General features: G+C 39.8%; 1 protein-coding gene across 1 annotated transcript in view; it reads right to left on the reverse strand.

Moving 5' to 3' along the window:
• Positions 1 to 12,268, reverse strand: part of LOC124269370 — a 39,934-nt gene that overhangs the window by 22,234 nt on the left and 5,432 nt on the right. The window contains exon 3 of the mRNA XM_046704387.1: positions 7,658 to 8,002. Coding sequence (XP_046560343.1) covers positions 7,658 to 8,002 — 345 coding nt within the window. The remainder of the gene's footprint in view (positions 1 to 7,657; positions 8,003 to 12,268) is intronic.

A 12,268-nucleotide genomic window follows, 5' to 3' on the forward strand; every position in this document is an offset into this window, starting at 1 on the left:
CATACAAATTATGACCAATGATTGCTTGAATATGTGTAATTCACACATACAACTGAGATCGCTTAGTGTATTTTAGTATTTTAACAATTCCTTGATGTAAATCCAGTCAAGAAGCACTATATGTTGCCATAATTGACATAGTTGACGAACTACTGCATAGAAAAAAACTAGTGCTCAAAAGAAAGTATTGAGTGTGTTTGACCAAACGTGAATAGAAAAGAAAAGCATACATAAAGGAACATCTGTTAAATTTCAACAAAGTATTCAATTCTACAGCAAATGTGGACTATTAATTTCATACAAAGTCGAAAGTACCTTTCGACTGACACTGAAAAACACGTGGTATCATAGTCTGAACTTTTACACAAACCAACAAGGCGGGTTTTTTTCTGCATAATGTCATCAAGTGTTGAATCAGTAGTGAGTGTGACAACCATTGGCTTCAATACACGCCAAAACATGTCCTAGGACACATTGTTCCAGTTGTTGAGAGGTGACAGGTGGCGCTGGTAAGCTTGTGATTTGACGATCTAGGTAGTCCCATACGTGTTCTATGGGATTCATGTCGGGTGAACATGCTGGCCACGGCAAAACAACGGTGTTAGCGTTATGCGGAAAGTTGTTTGTCAGTCTTGTACGTGGTTGTTGCTGGATAAATGGCAACACAACTGGTCGCAAAACTCATCCCTGTATCTTCGAGCATTCAGGTTGCCATGAATAATCACAAATCTCGTTTTGAGATCGCCGCAGATCACTCCCCACACCATCACGTTGCCGAATCCAAACGGTTGGACTTGCTAAACGCAATATGGCCCTAAACGTTCACCTACTCGTCTGTAAACACGAGCCCGGCCGTCATTGCTGTACAGAACATCACACGTCGCCAATCACGCATCTGCCAACGTCGAACTCGCCTCGTCCGATGCACTACGCGGTAGAGTCGACCTGCTCGAATACCATGTTCTCTTAGTCGCCGGTACACTGTATGTCGACTGATACGGTGTCCTACTGCCGTCGCTGCCGTTAACGTCGCCGTTACAAAACGATTTCTCTGATGAATTGTCCGGATGTGGCGATCATCACCGGGCGTTGTCACACGTGCTCGACCACTCCTAGGTCTGTCTGACGTATTGCCTGTTTGTCTTAGTCGTTGCATCAGTCTGATGACAGTTGCTCGGGTGCAGCCGAAGGTTCTTGCAATGGCGATGTGGTTAGCTCCTTCTTGGGCCATTCCTACAGCTCTCTCTGTTCTAAATGCCCTTCAAAGATTTGAGCTCTCTCTCTCTCTTTCGATTTCCCTGAAACGTGGCATATTGTTTGTGTTTTTTTACTACTGTGTTACTCACGTGTCGCGTAGGCTGTTTTATACCGTCGATATGCACGTGCATTTCGTGTTACAGCAAAAAAAGTCGTTTTGGATTTTTTGCGACGTTTAGGCGATTCGTTAACTTGTTTCGTCGTTTGTTCCAGGAAAGGATGGGTCTGTACGTGTGTTCCAGGAAAGGATGGGTCTGTACGTGTGTTCCAGGAAAGGATGGGTCTGTACGTGTGTTCCAGGAAAGGATGGGTTTGTACGTGTTTTCCAGGAAACATGACTCAGTATGGTTTTATCACTTCACTTTTATTTTTGCGAATTTTTATGCAATATTTTGCGGTATATAGTTAATTTGGGCACTAGTTGATAATGTTCGTTCATGCATTTTACAATACGCTATTGGCATACATATATTTAACGCAATAACAGGAAATTAGCAATCCAAACGTTTAGCGTCAGTAGTGGACTTGGCGTCAGAGTTCAATTCTTTTACGAATCTTTGGGATTGTGTCACATTATTATCTGCATATGTACTGTATAAATATATACAGAAAAGTGTACAAAATATTTAGCAGGTGTTGAACGAGGAGTTCATTTCACATGAGACTGTGTGTAAAGCTGGACTCTGATTTCCATCAACATCGTCAATCTTTAGTACATTCATTCATGCAGAAACAGGTACACGTCCAAGGTAGTACATTGGTTGGACTTCATGGACTGAATTGTCTTCATAACTGTGTACACAATTCTGAACTCTTAGAAAGGGCCTTCAATTATTGGATAATAACCAACGTTTGTATGTGTAGGAACAGTTGAGAGTACCATAGCATGTAAGTCACTCCAGCTTGGCACAACCTGATGATCTGCTTTGAACTGAAATAAGTTCAACATCAAATAGTTTTGGTATACACTGTTTGGCAAAAGCCCATGCCATATTCATACTGCAACTAGATGAAAGCAAACCACAAGTAGAAGGGAACCATACTTTGTGTGCTTGCCCACAAAACTAGTAATGATTTTGGCTCTACAATGAGTGCTAACCTTCTGGTAGATTTAAAAGTCTGTTTCCACTGACAGTGATCAGCACATGCCTTGCGTGGGACTTCAGGACCAATCTGGCTGCAGTATGTGTTGTATTTTTCGTCAAGTGTCTCCTCACTAAAATCATTGCTACGTGCAACCACTTAAACAAAGACACCAGTACCTGAACAACAACACCATACATCTCAGATTTTGCACTGATTTTCTGAGCAAGAAACTTCAACATCATCATATGAAGCACAGTTCCATTCTTTTCAACATTGTGATCATCTGCTTTGTGCCTGTAAGGTGACGAATGGACACTATGAAACCATTCGTGTTTAGGTGTTTTAATACGTGCATGGAATGCACAATGTACTCTTCCCTGTGCATGCAATATACTTTGTCTCTCATCTGCCTAACTGTGACATACAAAAGTGATGAATTCTTCTCGCCATCCTTCCCTGCATTTGAGATGATCCAACAGAGAAGCCAATACAAACTATCAGGTAAAGTAGCTCTTGACACAGCTAACGTTGCTTCTGTTATTTGAGTGGTTTGGTTTGGTTTTTGCCGTGGCACTCACTAATTTCTTATTTACCGGTACGACGTTTGGCTGTGTGATAGATTTTGTTTTTTCTTTTCAGCATTTTCAACTGTATTCTCGCCATTAGAATAGGTTAAGTGAACAGATCTCACTGTTGGTGGTACTAGAGTACCTGTATATGTAACGGGGAATGTGTGAAACCAGGGATTTCACGTAATCCCTAAAAGAATCAGTGACATCGTGATATCCCTGTGACCCCCAGGGATTTCATGTATTCCCTTAACATTTCAAGGGATTTCATGGAATTACAGATTTTCATGGTGTTCCATCACACACATTCCCATGGTAAAAGAGACAGAATAAAAATAACTAAATGACATATACCTTATACCTAAAGAAACTTGAGATTAGACCTGCTTATAATTTGAGAAACAGGTCTTGTAGTATTTTGCTTCTGAAGCCACGAAATCACTACGAAGACTGTACAGCCAATCTTCATTACCCTCGAATTCTGCTGCTTTCAAAACAGTCTGGCATACGTGTTCTCACATTTACAACGTCTGTCACACATTTGCGGTTCGTGTTTTCACAAAATATACATTTTGACCAGTCTGTTGGGACAGTGAGTGAAGGTGATAGTAGGTGTGCAGAATCTCTTGAAGTATGTATATTAACGTCAATGACAAACTCTCTTGCTGACAATGTTGAAGAAAAAAGACTTTCTTTTCTCAATACAACGTTATGTCTACTGGTTGTACTTTCACGATATTTTGAATGACAGAAAACTTCAAAATTTGAATGCGAGTAGACGAATGTAAACCATTTGTCAGATTGGGCAAATCGTTTTACGAACCTTCAGTGTTGTAACTTAAAGAGGAATTGGCGGGTCTCTGGCGTTTCTGAGATTATTGCTTGTAATTGTCTGCCAAATAATGCACTTTTTAAAACTTTATCCTCTTACAAACAGGTTCCCATATCTCCATAAAAAGTATAACAGTGCTGATCATTGTGTCCGAGGTCACATGAGCCTTGAAAGAAGTAACGTGCAATTATCACTCTCGATGTATGTGTTATACCACACCTGTTCAAATAGCTTGTAAAAAAACAAGAAGTGACCCAAAAATATAACTGAGGTAAAAATAATGAATGCCCCCTTTTCGTTTAGTCAGTGAGAGTAGTCTCAAAAGGAAGAGCAGACAGGTAATATTGGGGTCTGTTTCTCTCATTTGTTTGTGTTATACATTATTGATGCTACCTTATGATCTCTGATTCCATTAGACACAATATACCACAGTAAACGGACATAAACTCACTTCTTCTCTCTGAAGAGTTGTCAGTGTTCCATCACATTTGTTATGGAACAGGCATGAGACCAGCCATTATTCACACATTAATACTAGTATATATATAATTTCAGAGACATAGCAGATTATGACAAACTTCAAAGTTAACAGCTCTAAAAAATGCTGGAAGGATAAAACAAATATTGTTATCTATTCATAAATATTTATCCTGTTTCCAAAATAGGATTGATTTTTGTAAATATGGTGCTATAAATACGACATGTATATTGCTTAATACACTACACATTTTCTCGCAATTAGGTGTATCATATTGTTCAAATCTTCATTTGATGCCGTTGTAGCGATATACATTTAATTTCATTTGATGACTCAACAGAATATTGAAAGGTAGCAATGTGTGCTATTTTCAGAATTTCTTTTTAAGAATGAAACAAACATTTTTTCTGATCCATATTTACATAGTGTCACAAAAGTTTAGGTAATTTGGCATAATCTTGTAATCAACTTCACAGAATCATATAATGAAAATGATCACTACAAGGAAAGTCATGCGACACTATTTTTCCAGAACATTTCATGCATTTTGCCATAGGGATAGGAACAAAGAATGACCCCTAACGTTTTACCTACCCTATAATTTGGGATTACATAGTACCCAGAAATGTTGAGTAGGCTAAACTGGATCAAACTAAGTTGTCAGACCTATTATGTAGTAAGTGTTGAACACGATCTTTTTTCTGTTCCTCCTACAGGAATTAGCCTCTAGACTAACTCCGTTGACGAATATTTTAGATGAAAATCTTAGTGTTTAGGGCAATAAACACATCGCGATATGTCGAACTAGCCTACAGCTAAGCAGAAACAATTTCAACCCGTCTGCTTATCCACTATACAAGGACCGTCTTACTAATTATGGCTCATGGGCAAATTTACGTTAGGTGACACGCCACATCTTGTCTCTGATATGAAAGTATTTTCAAAAGAAATGGTTTCTAAATTACATTAATGCAATATGATAAAAAGGATCACAGAGACGTTCTTTGCTTGCTGAAACTGTGGAAATCTAGACTTTCCTCGTGTTGTGTATTGGGATCTGTATGACACACTAATGCCGCTACAGCAGGACGTACATACTGTATTCAGAACAATCTTTTAGGATTACACACCAGTTATCTCTCTTTGTGAATATTTATAAAATTGTATTTTTTGTAAATCTCATCTTTACAAAATTGTAAATGTCTCATCTTTACAAGACATTTACAAGCTTGTACAGATAGATTTTTTTGTAGTGTTCCTGCATCAAAACCTTTCGACATCTTACTTCTTTGTGGCCATATTGGATTCCCATCACAATTACTTTCGCAATAAAAATATGAGCAAAAGCTTTTGACAGAAAACATTGGAATTTGGATAATGAAATAGAAATTGTTTAAATGGCGTGGATCATGGTCAAAATGTTTGCTTGATTAGCCAAACGAACAAATCTATGTTTTCTATTCAAAGGTCGCATGCAGAAAGTACACGAATTTTTGAAAACTGAAATTTACATTTCTTGGTTAGATTATTGCTGACTCTTTCATACACCATGGTTACTTCGCGATACACACATGGGTGACATATAATCCAGAGGTCAGTGAGAATATAATCAGCATGTGGACGTGAAAAGCAAGAGGCAAATTGTATCGACGCATATGCTTTATATACAAAGTGAGTCGAAGTCATAGGACTTTGGGGTTTTAAGTGTTTATCTACCTCAAAACATTATTGTTAAGCTTCAAAGAGTTCAGAATGCAACTGCAAGGGTTGTCTGTCGTACAAACAAATATGACCACATTACTCCTATCCTCAAGGATCTTCACTGGTTGCCGGTGTGTTTCTTAGTTTAGTTCAAGACTCTGACTTTGATCTTCAAGTCAAAACATGGCCCAGAACCATCATGCGTTTGCTATAAATGATTAGCTTGGCTGATTGAACTAGAAAGTTTCTCTTTGCTGCAACCGAAAGTGACAGATGCAGACAGGCGTATGACTGTTCTCGTGTTAAGGCAGATGAAACCAAATGTCATACTTAGTTACTTTAGTAAATAAATATCTGTGATCAATAGTGGCAATAGTGATGATACCATCCATTGATAACAAAGCTGAACTAACAAAAACTAATATTATTGTGTTTAGAAATGGAGGTGTGTTAAAAAAGGATGGTATTATGGTAATACAAGGCTGAAATGTGTTTCGTATTATAAATATTTGGGTTTAATATTCTCATCCAGACTAAACTGGTCAACAGCCTGTAAACATTTATCTGTTCAAGCATCAAAGGCTATGCAATCTGTATATCAGTTATTCAAAAAGAATTCTTTTATTTCTTTCAAAACTGCCTGTACCATCTTTGATTGTAAGATTTTACCGATTCTTTTATATGGGTCCGAAATCTGGGGAACTAAATATTTTCATTGTATAGAAAAGGTTCATGCATCATATTTTAAATGCTTCCTAAATTTGGGAAAGTATGCTTCAAATAAGGCTGTACTAGGGGAAACTGGTCGTTGCAATATATTTGTACTCACCAGATTACGAGTAATAAAATTTTGGCCGAAATTATTAAAAATGGATTCTTATAGGTACCCAAGGCAAAGTTATATTTTCCTAAAGCTACAAGATGATATTGGCAAGCTTAATTGGGCATCAGAGGTTAGACAGTTACTTTTTTCGACTGGATTTTCTCATGTGTGGATTTCACAAATGGTTTGAAATGAATGTAAATTTTTATATGTTTTTAAGCAACGTCTTCAGGACATTTTCTTCCAAGAATGGCCTATGTCTATAAATAATTCAAGTTTCTTAGAACACTATTCTTCTCATAAATCTTTGTTAGAACCGGAGTTTTATATTATGAACCTACAAGACAAATCGTTAATTCGGCGTTGTGTAAATTTAGAATTGGCTTTCATGATTTTAGAATTCACTATTTACGCAAACCCAATAGAGCTTTCAGTGATGTAAATGAATCCATCTGTAAAAATTGTAATACAGGTAATATTGAAAGTGAATTTCATGTATTATTTGTGTGTACCAAGTATTTAGGTTTAAGAAGTAAGTATTTATCATTTGTACCAACACCTGTAAGAGATGAACAAATATTGTCCAGTCTGTTAAATTCTAAAAATATTGATATTATCAAATCTATTGCTATTTATTTAAAACATGTCTTCAATGCAAGAAATGTCACCACAACCACCACGTGCATATAATTGTAGCAAGTGTATTTGTACTATAGGCCTTTAGGCCCGAAATACTGAATAAAAAAATGAATCTGAAAAAAAAAGCTGAGATACCCTTGCCCACAATGAACCATTACAATGTAAGGATACCTCTTCGGGTAGGATGACACACAATCAACCAGGTCACAGCATCAGGACCGACACGGGATACTGTGGACTTAGTTCCATCCGGAATTCCCAGGGTAACTTACCTATGAAGTCTTGCAGCTGGACCTGAATCTGGATGTCCGTCACTGTAGAATCTATCCCATGGAGACACTCCAGGATCATGGCTGTCACTTCCCTATGTTTACTGACCATCTCCAGAGCGTCTTCTGTGTGTTCATGATGGAAGGTAAATATCACGGAACCAGTCGAAACTCTCCTCAAAAAGGCTCTAAACTTTTGACAAATATCTTCCTTGAAGCGGGTTAAGTGACTCTTGTGTGCCTCATCTTCAGTCAAAATATTGGTGCTATCAGATTTGCAGACCCATTGCGTTTCTGCTTTGTAAGGTGGAGAATGGTTCGGCGTCCAATCAATTATAGACTTGTTCCCTGAAATAGAAGAGAATGTTGTGATGTTAGGCTCAAAGTGAACAGTTCATCGCCTGACAATATGTTTACTAGTACTACTGAAAAGGGTCTATAAATAATAATAAACTGAGTCAAATATAAACTTCAGAATTATATTTGTAAATAAAAATATGAATTGTTATAGTAGACAGTTTTCGGGTATCATAATATTAATCCCCAAGTATCGACTCAAGAATAAAGTAACCACAGTACATTGAAGTCAATCCAAACACCGTGCACCCCACAATAGTGCTTAAACGTGTTTTTCACGTGCCACTGGCCACGTGATGTTATCATTGCACGTGCAGTCGATGGCACGTGTTCCCATCAACTGTACAAAGTGAAAAATGGCTTTAAAGCACTAACAAGAACAGCCAATTCTTACGCCGCGCCTCTCAAATGTGCAGTGTGAACTTGCCGTTGGCATGCTGGAAGCGGGAACGTCAGTAAGTGACGTTGCACGGGACAACGCTGTGCGGCCGTCGGACTGATTTACAGACTCGACTGTAACAAACTGGCACCACTGCTGATCGCCCTAGGCCAGGTCGACCACGTGTGACGTCACAGTCGGAGGACCGTCAAATTGTGTTACGTCACCTCTGTGACCGTTTTTAGACGGCTACAGGAACCAGAAATGAGATGACACAAACCATCCGAAACCGGCTGCTCACTGCTGACTTTCCTGTTCGACGACCATATCGCGGAACCACTTGGACGCCATTCCATCAACGTCAGCGTTTGCGGTGGGCCCGACGACACCTCCGATGGACTCAGAGAGACTGGAATCGACTTGTCTTCAGCGATTATTCAAGATTTACCCTCCGATTCCCTGATGATGGGATGAGAAGTGTGGAGGCGACGCCGTGAACGTCATGCTCAGTTTTGTGTACAGGAAGTTGACAGATTTGGGGGCGGCAGTGTCATGGTTCGGTGTGATTTCTGTGGGATTGCCCATTCCCGATTTCTGCTGCAGCCCCTGAACTTATTCCATGCCTGGCAGCACATGGCCCAGGTCTGCACTTTCATCATGACAATGCCAGACCCCATACAGCCAACTTGACCAGGAATTACCTGCAGAACGCAGGAATCAACGTTCTTGACTGGCCGTCAAGGTCACCCGATTTCAGTCCAATCAAGCACATCTGGGATGCTCTTGGAAGAGGTCTGCACACTCTCATGAACCAATCCTAGAATTTGCAGGATCTTGGTGCTGCTTTCCTGGAACAATGGCGCCGACTCCCCAATAATGTGTTTACATGCACCAGACAGTCCACGAGGAGGCGTTGCTTGACACTTGTGAACGCACGAGGTGGCCATACAGTTTCAATTTCTTGTGAGTTGACACTGTGTTTACGCCTTTTATTGATAAATTCTGTAACCACATTGAACCAATTTTGGCATTATGGTGATTCTCAGTTCACCCTATGTGAATAATAACCTCTATACCACATTTTTGTGGCCTTACTTTTATATATTATTTAATATATGATTGTGACGTTTCTAGTTTGCTTCAGTATAAAAACAAAGATGAATGCGAGATTTATGATAATTCTTTTATCAGAACAGAAATACTTTTCCAATTATTTGTTTGAAAATCCATTGAAATGTTGGTCTTGCATTCGCCGCAATTCATTAAGAAAGAGTCAAGGGGTCAAAATTAAACATTATTCAAATCAGAGTTCATTCAAAAAGTGCATAATGACACAGGAGTCAAGCAATAATAAGTCCAAGTGAGTCTGTTCAAGTTCCCGTGGTCTAAGTTAACGATGAAGACGGCCCCAGACATGTTTAATGGGGTCATGTCTGGAGAAGGCGTTGACCAAGGCAATACGTTGACGTTAACGTTGTGCAGGTATTCTCGAACAATTCTGGTGGTGTGAGGCCTTGCGTTGTCGTGCTGCAAAATGACTCCTCTTGGCTGTTGTCGCTGATGATAACCGGTCTTGTTGTTCTCTGGCTACAAATGACGCCACCTCCATTGAACGCATGAAGTTCTTGAATGCAGTTTGGTGCCAGTCGCTCTCCTCAAACTCGAACATCGTTTCGACACCGACTGACCCAACTTTTATCTGTAAAGAGCACTGTCGTACCCATTTGCTGTCTGCTTGACCAAAGTTCACCTCTGGGTGTAGGTTTTCACATTTCCTTTCGATTTAAAGAGAAAGCTCGTGTCAAACACATCTTTTCTCGTTGCTTGATTAGGTTACAAAATTGAACTTCCCACAACAAAACAATAACTCAATCCATTACAAAGATTCATGGTTAGTGTGATGTTTCCTTTCTATTAGAAAAGTGTCATCAAATATGATTCCTTCAAAACTCCTGTAAACTGGGTTTACATTTTGATAGGTTTAGAAATGCACATGCTTTTCATGTTGTGAAAATGCCACATGTATAATCATTGGCTGGGTACATCGACAGTGAAATGACCTTTTCTATGCTGAGAATATGGAAACAACAGTTCATCTAAGTTTCGTTTAAGTTATATTTGGGATTACATTTTCTCAGTAAAGTACAGATTCTAGTACTTTTGTTGGGTTGAGTCCCATCCGGGACTCGAACCAACACCCTCAAAGTCAGGCACCTAATCGTCAGCACACAAACTCAGACGTCTAACGTATATTTTGACCTGGAAAGGTATGACTAATGTTGTTGTGAATAACTACAGTAACGAGCAGAAAAAATGCGACTTTTCACAGAAGTAGTTTCAAAATTTATTTACTGATAAATTCAGTTATATTTTGCATACATCCACTCTTGATACTGAAGTACACATTTATGCAAGTCAATAGTCTGTTAGTCCATCGTTTCTCTCGATGCACTGCTGCATACGGTGTCCCATGCTGTCAATCAAATTGTCTATGTAGTCCTGGGGTAGGTCCACCCATGTTTGACTGGTGAGATTAGACCGCTTTTCGGTTCCAACTTTTCTAATTTGTCCTTCATAATCTGCCACGCATTTTCAATTGGGTTCAGGACTGGTGATGCCGCTGGAAATTTCTGTAAGGTCTCGTTTCAAACCAGTTACAGGTGTGTCTTGACTTGTGTACAGGTGCATTGTCCTGTAAAAGTTTGAAAGGTATTCCACTCTGTCCTATATGGGATTCCACTATGCCTTCTTGTATAAGTTGACAGTACTTGCGTGAATCCATCCTTCCTGTAATAGTTAGCAGCGGCGTTACACCGAGTTTGCCTATACCACCCCAAACCATGACACTGGGTGAGAACTTCGCAACCATTTTGCAGCTACGTCCACCTCTTGACCACCTCTTTCTTGTGATCCTATAAAACTGAAACTTTGATTCGTCCGTAAAAATCACATTTGAAAAGTCTGTACCCTGCATTTCCATGCACCACTCGAGCCTTTTCTCCATGTGTGCTGTTGTCATCAATGGAACTTTCTTCGGCACTCGCTTGACAAATCCAGATTGCTTTAAAGATCTTCTGATTGTCCATTCTGATACCTTAGGGGTTTCTTGACTTGACGCCTTCACAAGCTGTTTTGCAGACCAGTTTGGGTACGCCGCCGCGAGACGCGCGATACGTCGTCTGTCATGTTCCCCAAGAGTAGCACGACGTCCCGATCCAGCCTGTCGCTCTGTCCCTAACCCTGTGTCAAATTTCTTCAAATCTCGGTAAACAGAGGCCCGATGCAGTCACATCAGTTTCACAAGTCTAGTTACGGATGTAATACCTGCTTCATAATATGCCAAGATAATTTAATGGCCGCCGGGTGCAGACAGGGTGTGCGGAGCTCCGCATGGAAACGCTGAACACTGGTTTATTATGCTAACACGGAAAGCATACTTATGAGGAATACAGACACAGGAATGTGAAGAATGGGTGTGGACATTAATACGTGGAGAATACGCATAGGTTTGCACAAACAACCGCAGTCTTGGCGTGTTGTTAGTCTGGACAGGTACGACCCCATGTCAACATGGTCGCCAACAAACGATGTCATGTTTCGTCTAACTGCAACTTGCGGTGTTCTTTTGCTTCTTGGAGTGGTCGGTTATCTGATGACAGAGGTATGTGAACGATTAGGCATATTGGAAACGTTGAATGTTGTGTACGAAAAATGCCTTCTTGGCAATATGTCGAGTATTGATGACGTCACAGTAAACAACTCTGCCTCCCTGTACCGTGGAACACTGTATACAAACACAGAGTTTGGTCTAGAACCGGATAATGTGAACCAAATGCTGTTACTAAAGGCGGGAGACATTGAAATGAACCCAGGGCCGT

Source organism: Haliotis rubra, unplaced genomic scaffold, assembly GCF_003918875.1.
Source record: "Haliotis rubra isolate DU_JTF1 unplaced genomic scaffold, ASM391887v1 Scf1442, whole genome shotgun sequence".
NCBI lineage: Eukaryota > Metazoa > Mollusca > Gastropoda > Lepetellida > Haliotidae > Haliotis > Haliotis rubra.